General features: G+C 38.6%; 2 protein-coding genes across 5 annotated transcripts in view; both read right to left on the bottom strand.

Annotated features, from left to right (window-relative positions):
- The window catches only part of LOC113422628 (cytochrome P450 2K4-like), a 109,057-nt gene extending 85,850 nt beyond the window's left edge, over nt 1–23,207 (bottom strand). Inside the window, exon 1 of the mRNA XM_087949150.1 lies at nt 23,185–23,207. The gene's annotated coding sequence lies outside the window, so the exon portion shown is untranslated. The remainder of the gene's footprint in view (nt 1–23,184) is intronic.
- LOC113422629 (cytochrome P450 2K1-like) lies at nt 394–24,936 on the bottom strand. Of its 4 annotated transcripts, XM_087949161.1 has the most exons (10): nt 24,622–24,745; nt 19,798–19,931; nt 17,839–18,001; nt 16,344–16,493; nt 14,605–14,765; nt 14,160–14,333; nt 4,532–4,676; nt 3,120–3,304; nt 1,778–1,919; nt 394–1,637 (listed from the first exon to the last, which is right to left on the bottom strand). In XM_087949161.1, the coding sequence occupies exons 2-10, from the start codon at nt 19,912–19,914 to the stop codon at nt 1,453–1,455; spliced, it is 1,422 nt and encodes a 473-aa protein (XP_087805287.1). In that variant the 5' UTR covers nt 19,915–19,931; nt 24,622–24,745; the 3' UTR covers nt 394–1,452. The 4 variants fall into 4 exon arrangements, with proteins under 4 accessions (XP_087805287.1, XP_087805286.1, XP_026539505.1 ...); XM_087949160.1 differs by lacking the exon at nt 19,798–19,931 and having other exon boundaries at nt 24,622–24,936; XM_026683720.2 differs by lacking the exon at nt 24,622–24,745 and having other exon boundaries at nt 19,798–20,146.
- Between the last annotated feature and the right edge of the window lie 1,655 nt (nt 24,937–26,591).

Raw genomic sequence — 26,591 nt, 5'->3', positions numbered from 1 at the left:
TGTTTGCTTGGTTTGAGGATCGGGGTGTGTGGCAGCTGGTGATGCAGCTGTGGTCTGGTTTCTGGACGGTGGTTGCCTTTCGTCTATGGGGTGGGTTTGGGTTTGAGTCTGGTGAGGGAGATTGGTGGTGGCGTCATGTGTTGTTTTGGGTCCAGTGTTGGTTTTTGTGGCTGGGAGAATAAATGCATGCATCGCAGAACACAAGAACACAGTCAGAAAAGAAGAAAATACTTCCTCCCTTTTCCAGCACCTTAAAGCCACAGGACATGAAATTAATTTTGAAGGAACCAAATCAATCTCCAATACTGAACACTTCAACAATAGAATAATCAGGGAAGCCATCAAAATGGATTAAAGACCTTTTACCCCCGCAACATAATGTACGACACTATGTTCTTATCAAAATATTTATATTGGCAAACTTGTTTAACAATAGATTGTAAAGACTCCCCTAAAGGGTAGTTTGTCTCATATAAGATCTGCCTCAGATCCTGGGGGATCTTGATCATAATGGATGATATTGACCCCATAGCTTGCCTTGTGAGATTTCCTCTGGAGGTGTTGGGCAAAGAGATGTTAGGTCATGCGGCATTCAGCTCTATCTCATTGGTTTTGGCAATAGCCCCCCCTCCCCCCAATATCCCGATTTGTTGCTGGAGGCCTTGTGGAATTTCCTGATGTAAAATATTATTTTATTGGATTTTGAAGAAATAATAGAAATGACAACTAGGTTTATAAAGCAAATATATGAATTTACAATTAGGACTATTGCAAAAAAGAAAAGAAAAAAAGAAAACGAGAGAGAGACTGCTTTTTAAAAAGTAATTAAAATACTTAAAATAAAAGAGACAAAACTTTCTAAACAGAAACAGAAAGGAGAAAAAATAGTAAACGCCAAAGGAAACAAAGTGCTTTGTATCATTTGTACAAAAGAAAAATTCAGTAATAATGATACAAAGCACCTTGCTTTTCAAGATTTCCCTTCTGTTCATCTCTATCAGAACCTATAATTTATGTTTCTATAGATTATTGCTATTCTTCTTTAAGGCAACACATGAAGCCTAAACAATAGACAGTTTGATCTAGTGGTTAAGACACCAGCCTAGAAAACAGGAGATTGTGAGTTCAGGTCGTACTTTAGCCGTGAAATCTAGTTGGTTGACTTTGGGCTAATCACCAGGAAACTGTGAGTTCTAGCGGGGGTGACTTTGGCCCAGTCTCTCTTCTTAGCCCAAAGAACTTGGGGAAAATAAGGGCTAGGATAGTGTATTAGATATGTTCACTTTCTTGAGTTATTTGTTAAAACAATAAAGGTGGAATTCAAACAAAATAATTATAATTAATATAATGCAATATGGAATCAGGTTGTCAGATTTTGTCCCTCTGTCAAAATAAAGGCATTTTAAAGGTGAGAAACAGCTTATTATGAGTTTTTCTTCTTCTTCTGTCAGATCAAGATAACACAGCGCAGGTCTTGTAAGGCATGGGAGGGGTGATAAATCCAAGAGCAGGAGTCAGGTCCAGATCATCTTTAGATGTTCCTGAAGGTGGCTGGAAGGTAAATCTCTGGAGGAGGTTGGTAAAGAAGAGGAAGAGCTCCATTTTGGCAAGGTTCTCACCAGCACATACTCTGTAACCTGGAAGAAAGCATACATAGCAAAAATGGTGGGATTTTTGGCTTCTTAAACTATTTTACATGGCTTTCCATAGTCACATTGCCTCAAATGAATAATTATAATCTTAATGAACCTTCCTAACTATTCCTAACTGATGTTACCTGCAGAAAATGGCATGAATGCATCTTTCTTCACAAATTTTCCTTCTGAGTCAAGAAAATGCTCAGGATAGAATTCATGAGGTTTCTCCCACTGGGATTCATCATGGAGCACCGATGACAGCAATGGAACAATATGCATTCCCTAAACATTGAAATTATATAAAGAAGAGTATTTTCCATTTAACACATTGCTGTAGAAATTATTATAATGAAATGTTATGCCATTGTTTTAAAGGTAAAACAATTGACAACATCGATATAGCTTGAAATAAAAATAACATCCTCAATAAGACATTCATCTCGCTAAATCTTTTGTACAGGGGTGATCGCAAACCGGTTGTTATACTGGTGGAATCCCATCCCTGTACAAAAGACTTAGTACCAAAGACTAATAATTTAGTTTCTATTTCTCTCACAGTTAACATAGATAGTTGTTATAAAAACTTAATTTGATATAAAATAGTGGAGTCTATTAGGGCTTTATGTAATTCATCCTTTTAAACATTTTCTTCTAATCTACTGTGCATTATTTCTTGTGAATTGCAGTGAACAAAATACCCTCAGCTATAACCTTGTTGTTGTCACAGTCTTTATCTCCATATTTTTATCCGAAAACCTCATTTAGTTTTTTTTATGGTACTCCCCAATCCATTCTTTTTGAAGTATTTCTTCAATTAGTCTCCATCTAAAAGAAATTGCTTTTGTTTTAACTGTTAAATTAACTGGATTGCAGTCAGAAAAAGGATTTGGTAAAATGTCCACCTAGACTATCTTATTGGCCCTTTGAAATCTATATAATATGAAATCTTGAAAAGGATGTATGTGTTTGTGGGGAAAAAGGTATATCCTCTTGAATTTCCTTTTGTTTGCAAGAGCCTATCAGTGCCAAATTCTTCCATCAAATAATAAAAAAAAGATAATTTGCCCTGATTAGGTTAATTGCTTTGACAGAGTCCCAAAGGTGCTTTCTTTTAAAAAGCAACTGGACTTTCTTCTTTTGCTAGAAGTGGTTTCACTTCTCATCCAAGAAACTTCTTCAGTTCTGACTGAATGGTGGAGAATGGACCGACTCTCACAAAGACAGCTAATGACCACATGACTGCAAAGAATATAAATCCTTTATGTCTGATAACACAGGGAAATTATTTTTAAGATTATTATTATATGTAATAGTATAGTATTAAGTATAACAAATATATTTAAACATACTATAGTATTATATACTTAAATTTACTATAGTATTAATAGTACTGTGTAATAAATACTATGCATGGAGAAACATAGTAGTTCAAAAAAGTTTAAGGAAAAAAACAAGCATAGATTATTATTTCACAAAAACTACCTTGGGAATGAAGAAACCTTTGAAAGTTATATCCTTGGTGGTTGCATGGGGGAAATTGGTTGGAACAATATCAGCAAACCTTTGAATTTCATGAATTACAGCATTGGTATAAGACATTTTGACTCGGTCTTCTGTTCTTGGCTGACGAACCCCAATCTCTTTGGCAATTTCTTCTTGGACTTTCTCTGGGAGAATAGAATCACATCAATTTTGTTTTAAAGGAGATTTTATGCAAAAATTCCAAAGTACATTTATAGTATAGATTGTTATGCTCCTGTTGTAATCTGAATCCGAAAAGGAAGACAAGCAGCTGACAGGGAATGGGAGTGTGGCTCCGTTGGCTGTGGAGGAGGCTGGGGAAGGGCAAAGTCCGGCTGGGCAGAGCAGCGGAGAGTTAGAACAAGGAAGAGGGAGTTCAGAGGAAGACCCAGGCCCATCCCATCTTCATCCTAGGGCATGCAGAGAGGAATGGAGAAGAGAACAACATGGGTTCCATGGCTTATGGGGGAGGAAAGGACCCTGATTCTCTTCATTAGCCACACCTGGGAATGAGAGTTTAAAACAGATGCAAGCTGAGGTCCGGGGTCTTCTGGGAACAAACATGAGTTTATCTTGTGTTGACTTTGGTTATCTGCATTCTTGGCATACTCCCAACTGTGTTGAATTACTGCTGTTCCTTCACGTCTGGAATTCTTTCTCTTGCCCTGCTGGACTTATCTTGCCTTGATTGGACTTATAGTTACAGTTTTTGTTGACCACATTTTGGATTCGATTCTCTGCAGCCAAAGGCTGTTCCTGGGAGAGTTTTCTCCAGCCAGAAGGTAACCCTGGGGGCAAAGTTTGAGCTAATAAAGGGACTCCTACTGATTATCTAACTGTGTTGCCTTTGTGCCACACCCTGGGTCATCACACAAATCTGAAGATAATCATTTGTGATCAATGCTTGTAATTTTTCTTACTGTACTTTTTTTTCTTTATTCACCATATGTCTTATTCTATGATTATGCCCATGCAGAAAAAGATTGATTAATCACTGATTATTTATATTTTAAGGTCTATAAATTATGAAATGATTAGTGAGATATAAGAAGTCTATTAAGGGATGATTGTGCTTGGAATGTATAATTCATAGTTGAAAACTCTCTCCAGCCTTATCTCATATTCAGCAGTAATGAGAGGTGATAAGTGCATAACACACATTCTGTGACTGATATATCTTTCAGAAATCTCTGAAGTACATGTGTGAAGCCTTCATATGGTGACATCTTATATATTCACTCTCACCTCACATTAATACCTTCAAATATAAATAAATAGGGCAACTCGTTCTTGCTTCTTATTCTCCCACCCCTTGTTATTTGGCAGGTATTTTTATCTTTTTATTGAAAATCAGTCAAATAAAAACTGCTTACTCTGAACTTCTGGATACTTCATCATTAGGAGTATTGCCCAGCACAAAGTGTTTGAAGTTGTATCCATGCCAGCAATAAATAGGTTATCCACAAGACCTATAAGGTTATCATTATGGAAATAGCTATCTATTGACTTCTTATTCTCCTGAAGAGTATAAAGAAAACATATCAAGGACATTCAATGTATTCTATAATTTACATACATGAACAGATGTTACAGTGGCCTCCAAATTTTTAGTGTCAGGAGATTGTGAGAGATGTAGTTCACAAGAACTGGAGTACACTTTGTTACTTATCTGTAATAAATATTAGGGTTAAAATTCGGGTTATATATTAATAATGAGCATGATTAATTATGACCATGATTGACCAATTATGATCATGTAGATTTCTGCTTATATAAAGTAGTGGCCTCCAAATTTCCAGTGTCGGGATATCGTGAGAGTTTATTATATATAAAAGATTACTATACCTCTACAGAAATACACAAAACCAAGGATGAAAATCTCCTAGAATCCATATGGGTCAATATAAAAGAGAAACAAAGACATTGCTATAGATGTATACTACATCCCCCCCACAGCCAAGCAGAAGAAATAGGTGAACTCTTTGCTAATCAATGGACAAATATATGTTACCAATCAAGATGGCGACGCCCAACTAGGAAGGTGAAGACCTCGCTCCTGAAGCATTACCTCCCTATAAAGCCATCACCCGCACCAGAAACCACTTTTAAAGATGCTGTTACATCAGTAACCGTGAGTAAACCTGAGCCCAAAAAACAAGCCCAAAAACGCTAGATTCTGAAGCCGGTGGAGCCCAAATATTCCTGCTAACAGATCCGGAGCCCTCCTCTCCTTCCCCAGAGAAACAAAGCCCTCTCCTTCACTCGGAGCCTGCCTACAGAGAGCAAATAACCTACCTTCATTTGAATCCCTCACACAGCTGATAGAAGTTGTCTTCCACGCCAGACAATGCATTTCTTTTAATATCCCCCACGCAGTTTTCACATCTGTTAGCTGGCAGAAAAAAGAAATAAACAAGGAGGGAGGAAAAAGCCCTGAGGCTCGTACCCGAAGAGGGCCCCTCCATCCGAACTAAGAAGAGACTTGGCGTGGCTAGATCAAAGCTGTGGCTGAAGTAAAAGGAAAGGAGCGATCTTGCAACAGCGTGCTTAATCCTGGTGGAAAATCACTCCAATTTCTGCAGTGGAATTTTCCTTGGAAAGTGGAACTCTAAGGAGGAAAATAGCTGCGATTAACGATCCGGAGTTACTACCAGATTTAGTTGGAAGTAAAGGACAGATCGGATAAGTTAACCCAAGCCACACGTGACTGTTTTTTTTTTCTACTACTCAACTTGAAGAGCTTTAAGAAAGTTTTACACTATTTCAAAAACCCTTTGAGCATCGTGTTACAACTACAGAGTAATAGCAATCTACTATTACTAAGAGCAACAAATTCCTCTCAGTCAACAACAGCATTAACCCTTTCCTTGCAGACTCTTAATACTACCTCATTACTTTAATCAAACACTGATTAACTCATTACCTCAAAACTTACAACTTTTCTACCTCATCACCTATATCAACGGTTAGATAATCAATTTCTATAAAATATTTTATTAATGGTTCAATTGATTTATTGTCCTAATTGATTAGTGTGACTAGAATGTTTAGTGCAAATAGTGTGATTACTGACTAGTTGAAAAGATCAAGATTCATGTAATTTAATTGAATAGTAAAATCAATGATTTAGTGAATTTAAATGAACAGTGTGATTAATGATTAGTGTAATTAATTGATTAGTGTTTAGAGTAATTAATTGATTAGGTTGATTGATTAATTAATTGATTAATTAATTGAAAATAAATTAATTGATTAGTGATTAGAGTAATTAATTGATTAGGCTGATTGTTGCTCAGGAATATTATCTGACTAGAGAGATTACTGCAATTGATTGTTTGATGTGATATTGGCTATATAGATTACCCAAAATTGTTCCTTTAATTAATTCAATCAACGTACTATCTTAACAAACCTACCATGCCAAAAAGAAAATCCAATGTCAAACCACAACCTAAAGAGAAGATAATCCCCACCAATGAACCACAAGACTCCTGCACATGCCTTAAATGCTACAAAAATCTAAAGGATAATGAAAACTCCATCAAATGTTCTCTGTGTAAAAAATACGCTCATCATGACTGCTTGGGATTACCTGAGCAAATGATTCAATACCTAGAATCATCCAATGAGTTTCCATATCTCTGCAAATCATGCAGACCCAAACTGGATCTGTCTGAAAGAGTTGATACCATCGAAACCATTGAAACATCCCTTAACACCATAGTAGCATCCCTGGACGCCGTAAAAGAAAGAATATCCAACCTTGAAAAAAAAGACACAACGCATAAAAACCTGAACATCCAATAGCTACAAACCACATCTCTACCCAACAACCACAACCCAATCCAAAGCCCAATCCACAAATAAACACAACCCAGACAAATATTGATATCCCAATCCTCATCAGAGAAGCTGTTGAGCGTGAACGGAAACATCCAAACGCCATCTTATTTGGTCTAGAGGACATCAATGACAATGATGACATCACAACTGTCCGAAACATCATCAGTGATTATCAAGCATCAACCATCTCCGCTGATGAAATACTTGACATTTCCTGCATTGGCCGAGAGCTCAAAAACAGAGACGGCTCTGTGGCCCCACGCTTGTGCAGGGTCATCTGCAAAAATGAATCAAGCAAATGTAAATTCATTTACACTATAAATTCACTCACCAAAACCAACACCAACCATAAGAACCTCCGTTGTCGCCCTGACCTAACCATACAGCAACGTGCCCGCTCCTGTGTACTCCGCACTGAACTCAAAAAACGTCTAGACAATGGAGAGAAGGACCTGTACATTGACTACCATGCTGACTGTATCAAAAGTAAGCCACACAACCCGCAACTCAGCTTTAACCCTCAACCACAACCCTACCTCAACCGATCCACCATCACCCAAGACTAGGCATGCACGCCCCTAACTACCTCAATTCCAACTACTACTGGCCTTAAATGCAAACTACTCAATGCAAGAAGCCTCGTGAATAAAATACCTGAATTTTTCCTCCTACTAAATATGGCTAAATTCGACATTATATTTGTCTGTGAAACATGGCTCAATGCATCTCTCCCTGACTCCATTACCACAGTAAGGGACTATCATGTTTACCGATCAGATCGTGAAATTTGTAGAGGAGGTGGTGTTGCTATCTTCTATAAAAAGTCCTTACATCTAAAAAATATCCAAGTTACCCAGGAGCTTGCTCTTCCTGAGACCATCATCTGTGAACTATCCTTAAATATCACAATTCAATTCTGACTATATTACAGAGCACCTGATTATGACATTGAACATGTAAACAAGCTAAATACATTACTAACATGGGGTGCATCCTGCCCATACCCTTTTATCTTTCTTGGTGATTTCAATCTACCTCATATTGACTGGACCCTAAATGAATGTACAACTGAAATCATACACACAACCTTCTACAATGCTATTACAAATCTGGGACTGGAACAACTAGTAACCAACAACACTAGACTAAACAACTGCCTCAATCTCATCCTCTGCAATAGTTTGAATTTAATTTACGGAATACAAACTAAAGAACCCTTTTCCAGCAGTGACCACAATATGATTGACTTTTGTCTCAACATACGCCCACACAAAAATCACCACAATGATGTAATCCCCAATTGTAACTTCAAAAAAGGCAACTATGATCTTATAGACAACGATCTCTCATCCCTTGATTGGCAATCTCTATTCACTGGATGCAATACTGTTGAAGACCATTACAACATATTTTTACTTGAAGTCAAAAGAGTCATCAAACTATATGTACCAACAACAACTCCCAAAACAAAACAAAAAAGCAGATTACCCATAACAATAAGGAAACTTCAATCCAAAAGAGATCACTCTGGCGGAAAAACAAATCTGGTCACGTTGCCAATTTCAAAAGCCGATACAAAAATTTATGCCACCAGATAAAGACCGAATGCACCAATTATCACATTAAACAAGAGGAAAACCTTCTAAGCACCAATTCCACCCGTGCTTTTTACAATTTTGTAAACAACAAACTAAAAGACTCAAGCTCCATCCCACCCTTGATAGGACCTGATGGTAAAGACTGCAACGACGACACCACTAAAGCCAACATCTTTAACACATTCTTCAGCTCAGTATTTGTAAACAGCAATGGATCATGCCCAGTATTTCCTAGCCGTACCACAGATAACAACAATGATCTAATACATATCGATTTTACAGAAGACAATGTTGAAAAAGCACTACGCAATCTAAAACCATCTCTATCTATTGGACCGGATGGAATATGTGCCTACTTCTTAAAAAAGCTATCCACTGCCATAGCCAAACCTCTAAGCATAATCTTTGAAAAATCTTTCAGGACCAGCTCCTTGCCTAACCTATGGTCACAAGCCACAGTCATCACCATCTTCAAAAAGGGAGACCCAAGCCTAGTTGAAAATTACAGACCAATCTCCTTATGCTGCGTCACCTGTAAAGTCATGGAATCAATTATTAACCAATCCATCATCCTCCACTTAGAGACAAACAACCTACTCTCCAATAAACAATTTGGTTTCAGAAAAAAACTATCCTGTAATCTGCAACTCTTACACTGCAAAAACATATGGACGACACAACTCGACCAGGGCAAAGCAATAGACGCAATCTACATAGACTTCTGTAAAGCCTTTGATTCAGTGGTACACGACAAACTACTCCTAAAAATAAAATCCTATGGTATCTCTGGACAACTGAATAACTGGATAGAAGCATTCCTGGCAAACAGACAACAAATGGTCAAAATTGGGAGCGTCCTATCAAATTCTGTACCTGTCAATAGTGGTGTCCCCCAAGGCAGTGTTCTAGGACCAACTCTCTTCATACTCTACATAAATGACCTCTGTGATCATATTAAGAGCAATTGCGTTCTTTTCACTGATGATGTAAAGCTGTTCAATACCACAGACAATACTGCTACCCTACAAAAAGATCTTGACTATGTATCAGAATGGTCAAACAAATGGGAACTTCAAATCTCAACAAATAAATGCTCTGTCTTACATATTGGCAAAAAAAATCAGAAAATAAAATACAAGCTGAATAGTCAAGATCTTGTTGATGACCCAAGTTCTGTAAAGGACCTTGGAATACTCACCTCTAATGATCTAAGTGCTAGAGCCCACTGCAACTACATAGCCAAAAAGGCATTAAGAGTTGTTAACCTAATCCTACGTAGCTTTTTCTCTGGTAATATCACACTACTAACCAGAGCATACAAAACATTTGCTAGACCAATACTCGAATACAGTTCATCAGTCTGGAACCCACATTACATATCTGATATTAGCACAATTGAGAAAGTCCAGAAATATTTCACAAGAAGAGTTCTCCACTCCTCTACTCGTTGTAGAATACCTTATGCCACCAGACTTGAAATTCTAGAACTAGAAAACCTTGAATTACGCCGTCTTCAGTCTGATTTAAGCATGGTATATAAAATCATACATTGCAATGTCCTACCTGTCAATGAATACTTCAGCTTCAACCATAACAACACAAGAGCACACAATAGATACAAACTCAAAGTTAACCGCACCAAACTTGATTGCAGGAAATACGACTTCAGCAATAGAGTGGTCAATGTCTGGAATACTCTACCCAACTCTGTAGTTTCTTCCCCAAACCCCAAAAACTTTAACCTTAGACTGTCTACTATTGACCTCACCCCTTTCCTAAGAGGTCTGTAGGGGGCGTGCATAAGCGCACCAACGTGCATACCGCCCCTGTCCTATTGTTTCTCTTATTCTTCTTTTATTTTTCTCATATGTACCCATTTCATGTATTCACAACTATGTATACACTTATACTTATTATCTTGTAAACAATTGGCAAATCAAATAAATAAATAAATAAATGTAGGAAAAAATCATAGTAGTAATGGGAGACTTAACTACTGTGATATCAACTGGGAGACAAACTCTGCAGCAAGTGGGAGATCAAACAGATCAAACAGATTCCTAACCAACTTAGCTGATAACTTTGCTACCCAAAAGGTAGAGGAGGGAACTAGAGGACACGTTATATTGGAATATAAGAATATATTATATTCTTACTAACAGAGAAGAAATTATAGAGGGAGTTGAAGTTGCTAGAACATATTTGAACTCAATATAATGCAAACACAAGGAATAGAATATAATCTAACCAGTGTCTTAATCTTTAAAAGAGCTGATTTTAACAAACCCAAAGAGAGCCTAAAAAAATTCAATGGATAAAAGTTCTAAAGGGGAAAACAACTCAAGGAGTGTGGGAAAATCTGAAAAAAATATGATCATAAAAGTCCAGTCCAACACAATACCACTGAAAAATAAAAAGAAAGCCAAAAAGAAACTAACATGGTTACAAGGTTATCCTTCTGATAAACTGACAGACAAAAAGGTGAAGTACAAAAAATGGAAAGAGGGACACATAAATAAGGCAGAATTTCAACATAGCCCAAAACTGCAAATATGAAGTCAGGAAAGCAAAAGCTCAGAATGAATAAGGACTTGCAACAAAAGTCAAAGATAGTTTTTAAAAAGTTTTTTTGTCATCATATAAATAAAAAGAAAATAGTCAGGGAAACAGACGATCCACTAAAGGATGAAGATGGCAAGGAAGTAAAAGGCAGTAGAGAGAAAGCAGAGCTGCTCAATTCATTTTTTGAATAAGTCTTCACGCAAAAAGAACCTATAGCCCAACCAAAACATAATTGTAAAAGACAGACTAGAAATAAAAATTAAAATAAGCAAGGGAATGTAAGAGTACACCTGTCTGATCTTAATATAAATCACCAGATGGATTACATCCCAGAGTTTTGAAGGAGCTGGCAGATGTTATCTCAGGAGCATTGTACCATATATTTTAAAAATCTTGGATTTTTAAGAGGACTGGAAAAGAGTTGATGTGGTCCCCATCTTTGGTGTTCTGTGATTAGCAGGGAGCCTAACACTCATATCCTTCCACAAAGAATTATGTCAAGGTCTTGATTGACCAAAAAGCTGATGGATACTAGGGTTTATGGGCACATCTGTTTATGGGCAGGGTTAAATAAGACTGTGACTTTTAATAATGAAAAAGATATGGCAGAGACCATGAATTACTGAATGAATTGAAATAAAGAAAAAGTAAAATGTTTCCTGTTTTGGAATTTAAGAGAAAAAGGAAAAGGAATTTGATCTAAATGAAGACAACTTAATCTTGTAGATTGGCATTTATCAATGTATGCAGCAGAATTAAAATTAGGATCAATTACCACAGAAATGACAAAAATGTAATGTCAGGATACATGAACTCAGGACATCCTTTTGCTGTGGCTATGAAGTAAAGTGCATAGGTCAAGTGGCTGTTGCACATTATGTCCCAGTGAATGATGTCAATCGAAGAACCAGGAATGAGCTTGGAGATAAATTTTGATCAACTTCCTCCACATCTCTCTGCCAGTTCTTCTCAATACATGCCAGGTCAATGATTTCTTTCATGAAGAGGGATTTTATTTTAACTATCACGAAGAAGAAAGACTTCAGGTTTTAGAGCAAACCTTCCCTTTCCCATGGATTTCCCTAGGCTACAATTTCTTTAAAAAGAAAGAATGGCTTTCCTCTTCTCCTGCACAGATCAGTTTCTGGACCAATCAGAAGAGCATTCACTATATATCCCAACCCATATCACAATAATTAATATCCCAATGTTTATAAAGTAAATAAAGATAAAAAGGTTGCTTCCCAAGGGCTCACCTGACTATTTCCCTACTGGAATATTTGACTTATAACTATAATTGGACATTGAGAAAAGGGGTTGTTAAGTGAGACCCCCATGTGACTTCTTCACTCAACTTCTACAAAAAACAGTGTTACTTTTTACAGGGAAAAAATCCAGTTAGAGGTCTACCAGCATTGCAGTAGCTTTAATAGATATGCAAGGAATAAAGACATCACATGGACAGTGAATCTGTTGGCCAGCAAGGATGCTGCAAGAAGACTTTCTGAGAGTCATCTCTCAAGAATTCAGGAAGATGTGGAGTTGCCAAATAATGGGAAATCTTATACCCTGGAGGTGCTTATGGCCAGGGGTGGGATTCTACCAGTTCGTACCTAATCACTAGAACCAGTTGTTAACATTCTAAGCAGTTCGGAGAACTGGTTGTTGGAAGAAATTACTGGCCTAATCCTGTAAGAAAGGCAGGAAGGAAACATTCTGGTGTTGCTCACAGAAACTGCCTCTCCGTTAACCCTGATTACATTCTTGGCAGGACTGGACTTCCTGTCTCAGGAACGTCTCTGGACCTTTTTCCCCCTTCTTTGCTGGTACTTTGTTTGTGTATTTGTGACCATTCAAAGTTACAATATCACTGAAAAAAGTGACTTATGACCATTTTTCACACTTATGACTGTTGTAGCATCCCCACAGTCATGAGAGGCCAGGCGAGGAGATGCGTGCCTCGATGTGAGTGATATTGAGTTGGCCATGCCCAGCCAATAACATGACCACAAGCCACGCCCACCACCTAAGCCACAGAACTGGTTGTTAAAATTTTTGAATCCCACCTCTGCTTACAGCTCCTGTTGAATATTGTTTCATGAAGTTTTAAACATGATCAATGTTTTAATCAGCCTTGGCTGTTTAATAATGTTCTTGCTGATGGAGGTTATTAATTTTTACTATTTTTGTTTCAAGTTTATATCCCCACAGAACCTGAGAATGAGGTTACACGTGTGGTGGGATTCAAAACTTTTTACTACCGGTTCTTTGGGCATGGCTTGGTGAGCGTGCCTTTTCTTTTGCAGCCCCCACCTGTTTTGGGGGCTTTCTGGGCCTTAGAGGAGCCTCTAGGGGGTGTTTTTGCTCCCTTAAAGCTCCTCTGGGCTCAGGAAGAAAAAAAACAAAGCATGGGAAGGGCGCACAGCACCCCTCCAAGCTCCATTTTGGGAGTTTCCTGGCCTCAAAAGAGCCTCTGGGGGGCATTTTTGCTCCCCTAACGCTCCTCTGAAGCTCAGGAAGGCAACAAATGGGGGAAGGGTCTGAACCATTTTTTGCCTTCCTGGGCCTCAGCAAGGGGAATCCTGGCACAGCTTATCTATGTACAGCTGATTGTCGGGGGGGGGGGAAGAAATACCTTAGGTGAATCTCAGGCGGGTAGGTGAGTGAGCATCGGGCGGAAGGGCGACCAGGTCGGGAGTGTGGCTAGCCAGAACTTACTACTGGTTCGGTGACCCACACCAAATTCTCACTATTGGTTTGCCCAATTAGGGGAGAACCGGCTGAATACCACCACTGGGTTGCACACATTCCAAACTATACTCACATATTCACTCCTTGCTTTCACTCCAGGAAATTATTTTCTTGGACATTTCTAAAGCAAGGATTTTCCCCAACTGCATGTTTTCTGGTACCAGCCAGAATATTTTTAAAACATGTGAAAGAAAAAAACATCAGTTACAATTCCTCACATACTATATGTAATAAAATGCTTTATTACCTTTTCCTGCTGAACAAGAAATGCATCAATAAAAGTCCTCTGAATATTTTCATCAAACTCTTTGATATTTTCAAGGAATGTGGCCTGTATGAATTCATGGTACTCTTTTTTGTTATTCAAGATTTTTTTATGAGCACCCAAAAGGAATCCCAACATGGGAAACATATTATATACCTGAAACAGTATAGAATAATAAGAGAAGAAACATATTAAGAGAGCTGAATACTAGGAATATATTTTCTGGTAGACATCTCAAAGCATTTTTATCCAAATAGGTTTGTTCCACATTCTCCAAAATCACCATCATTATTATCAACTATGAAATATGTGAGTGCTAAAGATATGATAAATCAAGTTTTCTAATTAATTAAGATCCAAATTTCACAAATTAAATCTTAATAAACTGTAGGGATGATGTATTTCTTCATATGAAAGATTACATTACCAACACAGCAGGGGTTACTACAAGGTGTATATTTTCTTCAATTAACTCCAGTAGTCTTAGAAGTGTAGCATCTTCATATTCAAACCTCTTGCCAAGTAAAAAAGAAACTATGATATTGGCAGCTGCAGCTTTCAGAATTGTTGCTGGCTCAAATGGCTTTCCTGGTCATGAGCAATAAATTAAAACAGAATTGTGAAAGAATCCCAGAATGAAACCTGTTCTTCGTCACATTAAGATTGAGGATAAGATTGATTATACATAGCATTTATCATAGAAACTAGTTTGCACTCTGCAGAGATATAGAAGATAGCAAGAGATGCAGGTTTATGAACTAATATTTACTGACAGTAACACAAAGAATAATTCTGTAACCTATCCTTTTAAAAACAGAAATAGCTACACATGAATGCAGCACTAGAGATATGCTTTCTTTGGAGTGAGAAGCAGTTACGTTTCTGATGACAGATAAAATGGAGCATTCTAGTCCCTCTGTTCAAAGTGGAAGTGGAAGAACAGCTGAAGATAGGCCATGTTGCCAGCAGCAGGAAAAATAAAATGAGTAACACAAAAGCTTTTAACAAATAGATCTAAGGCTTCAGAGCATAGATCCCCTCTCTATCATGAAGGGCAGAGTCCCAGCTCTTCTCATCAGAGATTAAGCTAACTCACTTTTATCTACAATTTGTTTTTGCTGTTATTCAAAATGATTGTATTCCTTTCAAAATTTGAGACTGTTATAATAAGATGTCTTAAAGACCTAACTCCTCACCCATCATTGCAGAATTAAGTTAACAGAGAGTCATATAATCTGGAACAGAGTGCTGGACCATAAAGAGACGCTGAAATTGTCAACAGAACTAATAGACACTAGACTTAGGTTAACTTTGATACATTTCTCAGAAGATTTTGCATCCACTATTTTGTCACTCTTTCTTAATGCAGTTTCCACTACCTAATTCCTAAAGCAGATGATCATCATGACCAATGTATTTCCAGATAACATATGGAAATATTGCTGACTCCAGGAAGGTTTTAGCAAGTTTAATGCGTCCTGATTATTTAATACATTGCAAGCAATGAATTGTTAATGAGAAAAAAATGTAGTATTAAGATGGGAGCTACCATAATAATTTCATTAAATACAGAGAAAGATGTTGATATTTTTATTAGCCACATTCATTCTTCATTCTTTCAAAATTTGGTATGCCTGACATGTGGGATGAAAATATGAATTTATACATTGGTGAAAGTTGCATATTATGTTCCATGGAATGAAGATAATAGCATTCTGAGCCATGGATTTAAGAGGGAATTGTGCAATAATCTCAATGTGATCTTGTGGTGATAGGTAGAGTGTTAAAAGAGGGGAATGCCTGGGTGGAAATGAATGAGAGGGTATAGGAAAGTGGATCACTTGGAGAGCCAAGAATCGTGGTGGATGTTGTTGGTTTGGTGCTTAGGTTTTTAACTTATTCTACTTAATTGGAAAACATGAATATCACTGACTGAAAGCCTGAAGGAACAAGTAAGTCCAATTCCTAACACCTTTTCATATGCAAAAGTAGTGTTCATATTGGAAACAAGTTATCCTGTAAACTTCAACAGCTAATTTCGTATAACAATTCCTCATAAATAACAGTTATTAGCACATTTTTCCTGAAAAGGTTCCTCTAGATTTTCTATGCACAGATTGTCTTGAAAGATAACTGGTAAGTCTGTAGGATGGAATACCAACTCACCTTCATAAGTCTCATATGTTTTTATCAAGACACTGCACTCTTCACTGATTTTGTCTTCAACAATCCTCTTGCCCATTCCATAAGCCCGTAATGCAGATAATGAAAACTGCCGCATCTGCCTCCAGTTCTCACCATGAGCCATAACAATACCTGGAGAGGTAAAGAAGAGTTCAAGTTGAAAATCAGTGTGCTTAAGTGTGAAGTTTAAAATTTAAGCTGCCTATGATGACTAAGGATTGCAGTTCAGCTTCTAAAAATATCCCTGGGGTCTCTTGCAAGGAAAAATAGCAGGAGATAATCCAAATGGAACTTTGGGAGACCACCCCCTCCCATACCCACACTTCCTTCCTTAGACAGTGGACCAGCTTATTCCAACATTTACTACTGACTTGGCTGTGCAAATTCTCAGGTACCATTATTTGGGGCAAATGAAGAACAATGCATGCATGATACTGGGGTTTCCTGCACCCTAAATTTGCAAACAAGTAAACAAACATGTTCAAGGATTGGATTCTTACTGTTAGTACAATTATTCCTTACAGAGTTATCCTGTAGTTAGATAGGTGACCATTATATTTAATAAATAAAAAATTGGCATATCTTTTGTTCTCTAGATGCCTCTATTAGCACTGAGGGATTAAGTCAGGGGTTGGATTCAGCCAGTTCAGACCAGTTCAGGCAAACTGGATGTTAAATTTACACCTGGTTTGCCGAACTGGTAGTTGAACTGACCAGCTAGCTCTGCCCATCCTGCCCCGCCCATTCCAGGAGTCTCCACATGGTGCATTTTGGATGCAAGTAAGTGCAGCGTCTGCATGGTGGCTCTGGGAAGGTGAAAAACGGGCCTTCTGGAAGTCTGGAAATGGGCCTGTTTCCAGCTTCCAGAGGTCTCTGGAACCCAGAGGAGGCAGTTTTCGCTCTCCCAGAGGCCCGAGGGATGCCTCTGGGCCCTGGGGAAGGCAAAAAACAGCCCTCCAAGAAGTTCCAGAAGGCCACGCCCACCATGGCCACACCCACCCAGCAACCGCACAACAAACTGGTTGTTGGGATTTTTGAATCCCACCCCTGGATTAAGTCAAGTCAATCTGTTGTGATTTCCAGAAGCCCTCCAAGTTCTCTGATGTTACCTCTATGAAAACTTCAGATTAAACATTCTACATGTAATCCTTGTTTATCATCTGTAAATAGTTCTGATGAAAAGGTTTTTATGTGATAGGGTTGCTAAACAAATCATGAGACACACAGGGAGAAAGAGAGGGGGGAAGAGAGAGAGAGAGATGCAAAGATCAAACACTACTGGTTGCTTCCATCTTAGTTTGGTGCAATAAATTTGGGTGTAAGTGCATGCATTGGTTGAAAAAAAATGTTCTTTTTAAATACTGTTTATTACCATTTATTACCAACATATTTTTGTTGTATTTCTGAGTGAGTTGTACATAATATTGATTAGAGTTTTGCAAGGAGTGTCAACTGCAATCCAGAATAAACAACTTACCAAACCCCTTTGTATAATCCTCAAAAATGGGGACAATAGGTCTCCCTGAAAATGCCTCTGCGTGTTTCACCAATGCCTCTTTGACCGTCTCATAGCCAGTCAGCACCACCATTTCCTGGCCTCCCATTTGAAGATGGAAAATAGGACCATATTCTTTTGCCAACTGGAATTCAGCAGATGAAAAATGAGAGACAGTTCTGATCAACAATTAGTTTCACATAAGGAAAATACTGTTACAAATCATGTCTCACAAATCCAACGTTGAAGTATTTCTTTCTTTCTTTTGTGGTATAAGTCATTATACTGTTTTTATTTTTTTAACAAGTATACAAGTACTATTGTCCACTGGTTACTCATGACAGAATTTGGTCAAGTTTTGGAAATTTTAAAGAAGTTAGCTATGCAGGAAGAACATTTTCAATAATAACAATTTCTGATGTATTAATTTCTATCCCTCCACACAGCACCATTCTTGATCCACTGCACACAACATGGCACATTGACTGCTCAGCTGTGCATAAGCTCTAACACCTCAAGAAAATGAAACAGTTTTAAGAAGTGCCTAGAAAATAAAATGGCAGCAGTTATTCTCAGATCTGTCCTGTGTCTAAATCAGGAAACTTCTCTGTATTTTGTAATCTTTCCTAAAGTGACAGGAAGGGGCTGACACCATCACCTGCTAAAGCAGGGAAAGTCTGACTTCCAAGCTCCCGAGTTGTCCTTCAAGTACTACATTTTCATTACATTATTAATCATTTATGTTGGACTTGATGTGGTATGTTATTTTCCTCTGCTGCTGCAGAACCCACTCCTATCTTTCATTGCCACCGAAGGTTGCAAGTATATCCTTTTAATTCTAAAGGACAGGACAGGGCTGATAAGGATCTTCCAATCAAAATGGTTTGGAAGAATTAGCTACTTACAACAAAAACAGGAACGTACTTAAAATTATCAATATATTTGCTTCTGTCTTGAAACATTATGTTTTTCTACTCATTCCTTCCCAGTCATCCTGTTTACAAATGTCCCCATTTCTGCTGTAAAAATGGGAACTTTAGACTACCTCACATGTTCAGCAATGAACTATGGATGAAGGATTTTTTTTCAATGCAGTCTATAATGACACCGTTTATCACATATTCTCTCATTTTACCAGTCTGAAATGTGAAAGATTATTGTGCATAATAGCAACAACCTCATCTGCTTCTATAAAAATGCAACAGCTTTGAATTTATTTTCTAAACAATATAATATATCAGAATTTAAAGGAATCTAGTGCAAAAACCCATGCAGTTATTTTAAAAATATTTTATAACAACACCTGACGGTTTTTTTAAATAATTATTTCATACACTTTTGTAAAACAACTTCAAAAAGTTAAAGCGAGCTGCAAAATCTTGGGGGTGGGGGGAGAAGGGGAGACATTTCCAATCCTTTAATTCTTTGAACCTTGTCATGTTTAAACTGGAATTAAAATCCTGTGAGTAAGGTTCAAAATTATGTTTTTCACTCAGCTGTTTGGAAAAATTCGCTGGAGCAGGAAATAGAGCCAAAGGTTTTGAACAATGGGCATTTCACTAAGAATATAACTTATTATAATATGTTAACCTACAGATTATTATATTAATACATATATTAATGTAAAATTTTTACATTTCCCTTCCTTTACATAGTCATAGGCAATTTTAACCACCCGTTTAAGTTTCAGATAAACAATTAGAAAAATGTACATCCGATTAACAAAGATTTTTATTTGTATAATCCTTGCAGCATATGTAAACAAATGCAAACACCAAGTTAATGTCATTGTTATAGCTTTCCATAGACCCCTGAGAACCAACAGGGAGCATATCAACCTTATTCCAGTTAACTGGATAACCTGATAAATTGCTAAACTTTTATATCAGCATCAGTACATTTTGGCAAAGAACATTCATAGCTGTTAATCATCAGGTTTACCTTTATCATTGTCTTATAAGGCCTCTTGAAATCCATTATGTGCAGATTTCCCAAAATGGGTATGGTCCTGGGTCCAGGTGGAAGGTTTTGGGAGCTGTTACTCTGGGAACTACCCATTTTGAAAAGGAATAAAACTGTAAGAATAAATATCAATAATAATAAAACAAGTCCAATCCAAGCCATTTTCTTTCTGAAGCAGTTTTCAGAACAATTAGAATGAAATCTGAAAACTGCAATGATGCAAACATGTATTTCAAACTATTGCACTAAGCAGAGCCCAGCTACTATTTCTATTCAATAATCAGACTGCCCTTATGCTGAATGACTTCCAACCTTGCCATGGTTTTCTATCTGTTTACCATTCACTATCTTACAGTGTGGGTGGTGCTTAAAGCATTGCAAAACATATTTAAATGTATTTGAACTGCACAGTAATCCAATACTTGGAACAATACCTTTTAAGGATTGGATTATGAAATCCTCTTGTTTGTTAACAACATTTCAGATAAGGAATCCATCAAATGGAATCATTTAGTCTATTAATGTACTGGATCCAAAGAGCAACAGTTACGTACTTCTTTGAGTAATTATTCAGCTGATATTTTCACACAATTCTAGAGAATTTCCTATTTCCTATCTTGTCATTCAGCTGGGGCTTAGCCCCATAAAGGACTCTAGTGCCAACATTCTAATTTCTAAGCATTTTTCTTTTTCTTTTTTGTTTAGTTTTATGTCTGACAGAGGCTTTCTTTCAGCACATAATTAATTTTTCTTCTTGGAATAAATCAGTATTTTTGAAACTATTTTTGTTATGACTTTAGTAAGGATGATGGAATTGTGATAATAATTAGAAAAGAAATGTGAATGTTCAGGGACTATTTAGTTGGGAACTGAAGTTGTGTGGACTGATAAATTTGAAGAAAAGTTTTGGGGCTATTTGGAGAATCTACATTTGAAATTCTAAGGTTAGTTTCCTTTGCTTTACTTATTATCTGGTAAAGTTATTCTTTTATTTTTCAATATGCAGAGTGGCTAAGGAGGATAAACAAGTGTAATTTGATGCTTTCTGTAGTTCTTTTTAAAATTTACATAGGTTATTCATTACTGAGTAGCTGTAATTTGGCTTTTAGTCAAAAGTGGAAGCTCTTGCCTTATTTTTTATTAGAAAAGAAAGCTTTTGTCTCTTTTTTAAAAATATTTTTGCTTTTGATGAGGTGTTGCAGTCAAATGTGTAAAATTGGTTGGCCCCCTGAGAGCTCTCCCTTTGGTTTTTAAAGTAATTTTCAACAAATTTTAAGTCATCCTTTAAATTCTAAATTTTCTAAATTTTTAATTTCCATATGTTGTTTTTTATATTTTAACAATGTTATTGTACACTGCCATTTCCATCACTAACTGGACACTAAGAACTGGCTCTACAAATTATTGGTTTCCATCAAGGTTAGACCATACTGTGCATCAGGGAAGAGAAACTGGCAGAAACGTTGCTCAAAGGAAAGGAATGGATAACTACCGTGTTTCTCCAACAATACGGCCTCCACCAATAGGAAGACCCAGCATGTTTTCTAGGCATAAAATCAAATTAAGCCCCTCCCCCCAAATTTAGGCCTAGTTTAAAACATGCAAAATAGGGGGAAGGGTGGGGGGACTTGCCATTTGGAGTGCCGTTGGAGCTACCACCGCTGTTTGGAGTGCCGTTGGAGCTGCTGCCGCCGTTTGGAGCTGCCTCTGCCGTTTGGAGCCGCCGCCACCGTTTGGAGCTGCCTCTGCCGTTTGGAGCTGCCTCTGCCGTTTGGAGCTGCTGCCGCCGTTTGGAGCACCACCACCACTCCAAACACGGCGGCAGCTCCAAACACGGAAGCGGCAGCTCCAAACGTGACGGCAGCACTCCAACGGCGGCGGCGGCTCCAAACGGCAGAGGCAGCTCCAAACACGGAAGCGGAGCCCCGCCGCCGTTGGAGCTGCCACCGTCGTTTGGAGTGCCGCCGTCACGTTTGGAGCTGCCGCTTCCGCGTTTGGAGCTGCCGCCATGTTTGGAGTGGCGGTGGTGCTCCAAACAGCGGCAGTGCTCCAAATGCGGAAGCAGCAGCTCCAAATGTGACGGCGGCACTCCAAACAGCGGCGGCAGCTCCAAACGGCGGCGGTGGCTCGCTTCCGTGTTTGGAGCTGCCTCTGCCGTTTGGAGCCGCCGCCGCCGTTTGGAGTGCCGCCGTCACGTTTGGAGCTGCCGCTTCTGTGTTTGGAGCTGCCGCCGTGTTTGGAGTGGCGGTGGTGCTCCAAACGGCGGCAGTGCTCCAAATGCGAAGCGGCAGCTTCAAACGGCGGCGGCGGCTCCAAACGGCAGAGGCAGCTCCAAACGGCAGAGGCAGCTCCAAACGGCAGAGGCAGCTCCAACGGCACTCCAAACGACGGCGGCAGCTCCAAATGGCGGCGGTGGCTCCGCTTCCGTGTTTGGAGCTGCCTCTGCTGTTTGGAGCCGCCGCCACCGCTTGGAGTGCCGCCGTCACGTTTGGAGCTGCCGCTTCCGTGTTTGGAGCTGCCGCCGTGTTTGGAGTGGCGGTGGTGCTTCAAACAGCGGTAGTGCTCCAAACGCGGAAGCGGCAGCTTCAAACGGCGGCGGCGGCTCCAAATGGCAGAGGCAGCTCCAAACGGCAGAGGCAGCTCCAAACGGCGGCAGCAGCTCCAACGGCACTCCAAACGGCAGCGGAATGGGCAGAAGGGAAAGCAACAGCGGCAGGTGCCAAAGGTCTTGGGTCTGCAGCAAAGGTGTTTGGTGGGAGTAGGGAGCTCTCTGCGCTTCGCCATGATCGCCCGTTAGGAGCGGCTGGTGGCGAGGCTGCCCGCGGGGCGCTCTAGATGAGGATGAAAGGGGGGAAATTAAGTTACCCCCGAAAAGACGGCCTAGCCATTTTTTCGGGGCTCAAAAAAAATAAGGCCCGGCCTTATTATGTGAGAAACACGGTATGTATATAACTATGTATATAAGGAGAAAAATAAAGAGAAATACATGCATAACATTGGGACACTTCACACCAAATTTTCAAAGAAGTGGAATCAAACCTGATGTGTGTGGGGTGTGTGTGTGGGTGTGTGTGGGTGTGTGTGTGTAGGGTGCAAAATGTTTTTACTACAATTTTGCCATTACTTTTTATTCTCTAGTTCCCTCTATTAACAGTTGGGATCAGGAAGGAAACATTCTGGTGTTGCTTACAGAAACTGCCTCTCTATTAACCCTTATTACATTCTTGGCAGGACTGGACTTCCTGTCTCAGGAACGTCTCTGGAGTTTTTTCCCCCTCCTTTGCTGGTACTTTGCTTGTATGGAGTGACCATTCAAAGTTACAGTGGCACTGAAAAAAGTGACATATGACCATTTTTCACACTTACGACTGTTGCAGCATCCCACAGTCATGAGAGGCCAGGCGAGGAGATGTGTGCCTCGATGTGAGTGATGTTGAGTTGGCCATGCCCAGCCAGTCACATGACCACCAAGCTATGTCCACCCAGTCACATGACCACCAGGCCACACCCACCAACTAAGCCATGCCCACAGAACCGGTTGTTAAAAAATTTGAATCCCACCCCTGACTCCAGATGATCATGTCAAATTGATAAATGTTTCTCATAAACATTCCCATAAAGGGCTCAACTACATAGGACACTGAAGATAAAGACTGCACAAGAAGTTTACTTATATTCCAGCATTTTGCAAAGCTGCCTTGAAGCCTCTATTGCTGGACATAGTTGAATTTTACTTAAAAGAGACTCTGCCCGGTTGTTGAAAGGACCATACAGAAACTTTCCTGTTGTGCCCTTGTAGTTTCTTAAGATGATCATGGGAATTCCTTAAGGAAAGAAATTAAAATATTTTCTCATAAATGACTCTGAAAATCAGGAAAATAGCCCCCTCCTCTTCTTAAAAAGCTGTAAGAAAATCTTGCACCTAATGTTGCTCCCTGCAGAAATTATTTTAATTAGAATTTTGCTTAAAACATAACAGTGCCTCTAAGAACATACATACATATGAAATCATTCAAAAAGTTAAGCTTAACAGCATGTACATTTCCATGGATTTTGAAGCAGCTCTGCAAATCTGAATAAACAGTTACAAAATTTTACATCTAATAATAAATGTCAGTGAAGACTTTCAGTACTCCAGGTAGAGTTGCCTAGAAGTTGAGTCATAGCAAGTGGACTTCTTTTCTTTTTTGGTTTGAAACTTTTGGCTGCTTATCCAAGTAGCTTCTTCAGTCTGAACAAGTTGGGGCAGAAGACTCCGTATAGTTAAGGACACTCCAGGGTAGTTAAATGAGTATGCAGAGAGTTGGTAAGGGTCATTGGTCAAAAATCCTTCTCCTAGATGGGTCCTAATAGCCTATCTAGATTAAGTGAGAAATAGCAATAGACTTACATACCTCTTGGAACCAGCCTGGAGGACATATGGTATATGGGGTCCCAACTTGAAGCTATTTGGATAAGCAGCCAAATGTTTCAAACCAAAAAAGAAGAGAAGTCCAGTTGCCATCACTCAATTTCCAAATATTCATTTACAAAAATATTTTATTTGAATAATTCTTCCAGGACTCATAAACATAACAAAATAACAGAGTTGGAAGGGACCTTAGAGGTCTTCTAATCCAACCCCTTGTTCAAGCAGTATATATTCAAATATTAGGTAAATCTCATTTTTAAAATATGTCCATAGACATTGAAAAACTTCAGTGAACACACAAGACTTATCTGAACAAGTTATCATATTTTTGTGTTATCTCAACAAATTTTGACAAAGAATGGTAAAGATACTTGTTAATCATCATGTTTTACCCCAATCATTGTTTTGTAAGGCCTCTTCAGACCCATCATGTGCAGATTTCCCAAAATGGGTATAGTCCTGGGTCCTGGGGGGAGATTGGGACAGCTGGTTTTCCAGGATCTTTCCTTGTTCAAAAGGAACATAATTGCAAGAATAAATAGTAATACAATTAAAATTGTTCCAGTCCAATCCATTTCCTTTTAGTAATTAGTTTTCAGTAATAATTACAATGAATTCTACAAACTGAAGTGATACAAGCATGTATTTCAAAGCACTGAAGTAGGCATAGCCTAATCTACTCGTTCTACTGAATCATCAGAATCATCTGTATAAGAGAGAATCTCTCTCCTTTCCCTTGTTTTCTCTCTCCTCCCCCTTAACATGACCTGAATTTATCTATGTATGAGCAGGATCTGCAAAACCTTTGCAAAAAAGTTTAAACTTGTTTGAATTTTTCAACAGTCTGACTTTTAGAACAGATGGTAATAATATTTTATTGAAAATTACAGGCCAATCTCCTTATGCTGCGTCACCTGTAAAGTCATGGAATCAATTATTAACCAATCCATCATCCTCCACTTAGAGACAAACAACCTACTCTCCAATAAACAATTTGGTTTCAGAAAAAAACTATCCTGTAATCTGCAACTCTTACACTGCAAAAACATATGGACGACACAACTCGACCAGGGCAAAGCAATAGACGCAATCTACATAGACTTCTGTAAAGCCTTTGATTCAGTGGTACACGACAAACTACTCCTAAAAATAAAATCCTATGGTATCTCTGGACAACTGAATAACTGGATAGAAGCATTCCTGTCAAACAGACAACAAATGGTCAAAATCGGGAGCGTTCTATCAAATTCTGTACCTGTCAATAGTGGTGTCCCCCAGGGCAGTGTTCTAGGACCAACTCTCTTCATACTCTACATAAACGACCTCTGTGATCATATTAAGAGCAATTGCGTTCTCTCGCTGATGATGTAAAGCTGTTCAATACCACAGACAATACTGCTACCCTACAAAAAGATCTTGACTATGTATCTGAATGGTCAAACAAATGGCAACTTCAAATCTCAACAAATAAATGCTCTGTCTTACATATTGGCAAAAAAAAATCAGAAAATAAAATACAAGCTGAATAGTCAAGATCTTGTTGATGACCCAAGCTCTGTAAAGGACCTTGGAATACTCACCTCTAATGATCTAAGTGCTAGAGCCCACTGCAACTACATAGCCAAAAAGGCATTAAGAGTTTTTAACCTAATCCTACGTAGTTTTTTCTCTGGTAATATCACACTACTAACCAGAGCATACAAAACATTTGCTAGACCAATACTCGAATACAGTTCATCAGTCTGGAACCCTCATTACGTATCTGATATTAGCACAATTGAGAAAGTCCAGAAATATTTCACAAGAAGAGTTCTCCACTCTTCTACTCGTTGTAGAATACCTTATGACACCAGACTTGAAATTCTAAAACTAGAAAACCTTGAATTACGCCGTCTTCGGTCTGACTTAAGCATGGTATATAAAATCATACATTGCAATGTCCTACCTGTCAATGAATACTTCAGCTTCAACCATAACAACACAAGAGCACACAATAGATACAAACTCAAAGTAAACCGCACCAAACTTGATTGCAGGAAATACGACTTCAGCAATAGAGTGGTCAATGTCTGGAATACTCTACCCGACTCTGTAGTTTCTTCCCCAAACCCCAAAAACTTTAACCTTAGACTGTCTACTATTGACCTCACCCCTTTCCTAAGAGGTCTGTAGGGGGCGTGCATAAGCGCACCATCGTGCCTACCGTCCCTGTCCTATTGTTTCTCTTATTCTTTTATTTTTCTTATATGTACCCATTTCATGTATTCACAACTATGTATACACTTATACTTATTATCTTGTAAACAATTGGCAAATCAAATAAATAAATAAATAAATAAATAAACCTTCATGGTAAACATTT

This window comes from Notechis scutatus, chromosome 1, assembly GCF_049901735.1.
Source record: "Notechis scutatus isolate UNSWTSFEM ecotype Mainland chromosome 1, rNotScu1.2, whole genome shotgun sequence".
In the NCBI taxonomy this organism is placed as follows: domain Eukaryota; kingdom Metazoa; phylum Chordata; class Lepidosauria; order Squamata; family Elapidae; genus Notechis; species Notechis scutatus.
The sequence above is the reverse complement of the archived record's forward strand: the minus strand, read 5'-3'. Positions and strand labels throughout refer to the sequence as shown.

What these genes read in the sequence shown, in the direction of transcription:
- LOC113422629 (XM_087949160.1), bottom strand. Translation starts at nt 24,804, where the DNA reads ATGGATTGGACTGGAACAATTTTAATTGTATTACTATTTATTCTTGCA. An exon ending in AACATATGAGACTTATGAAG is followed by an intron (nt 14,766 to 16,343) that starts GTGAGTTGGTAT and finishes GCTCATGACCAG; the next exon opens with GAAAGCCATTTGAGCCAGCA. An exon ending in TAGTAACCCCTGCTGTGTTG is followed by an intron (nt 14,334 to 14,604) that starts GTAATGTAATCT and finishes ATACTGTTTCAG; the next exon opens with GTATATAATATGTTTCCCAT.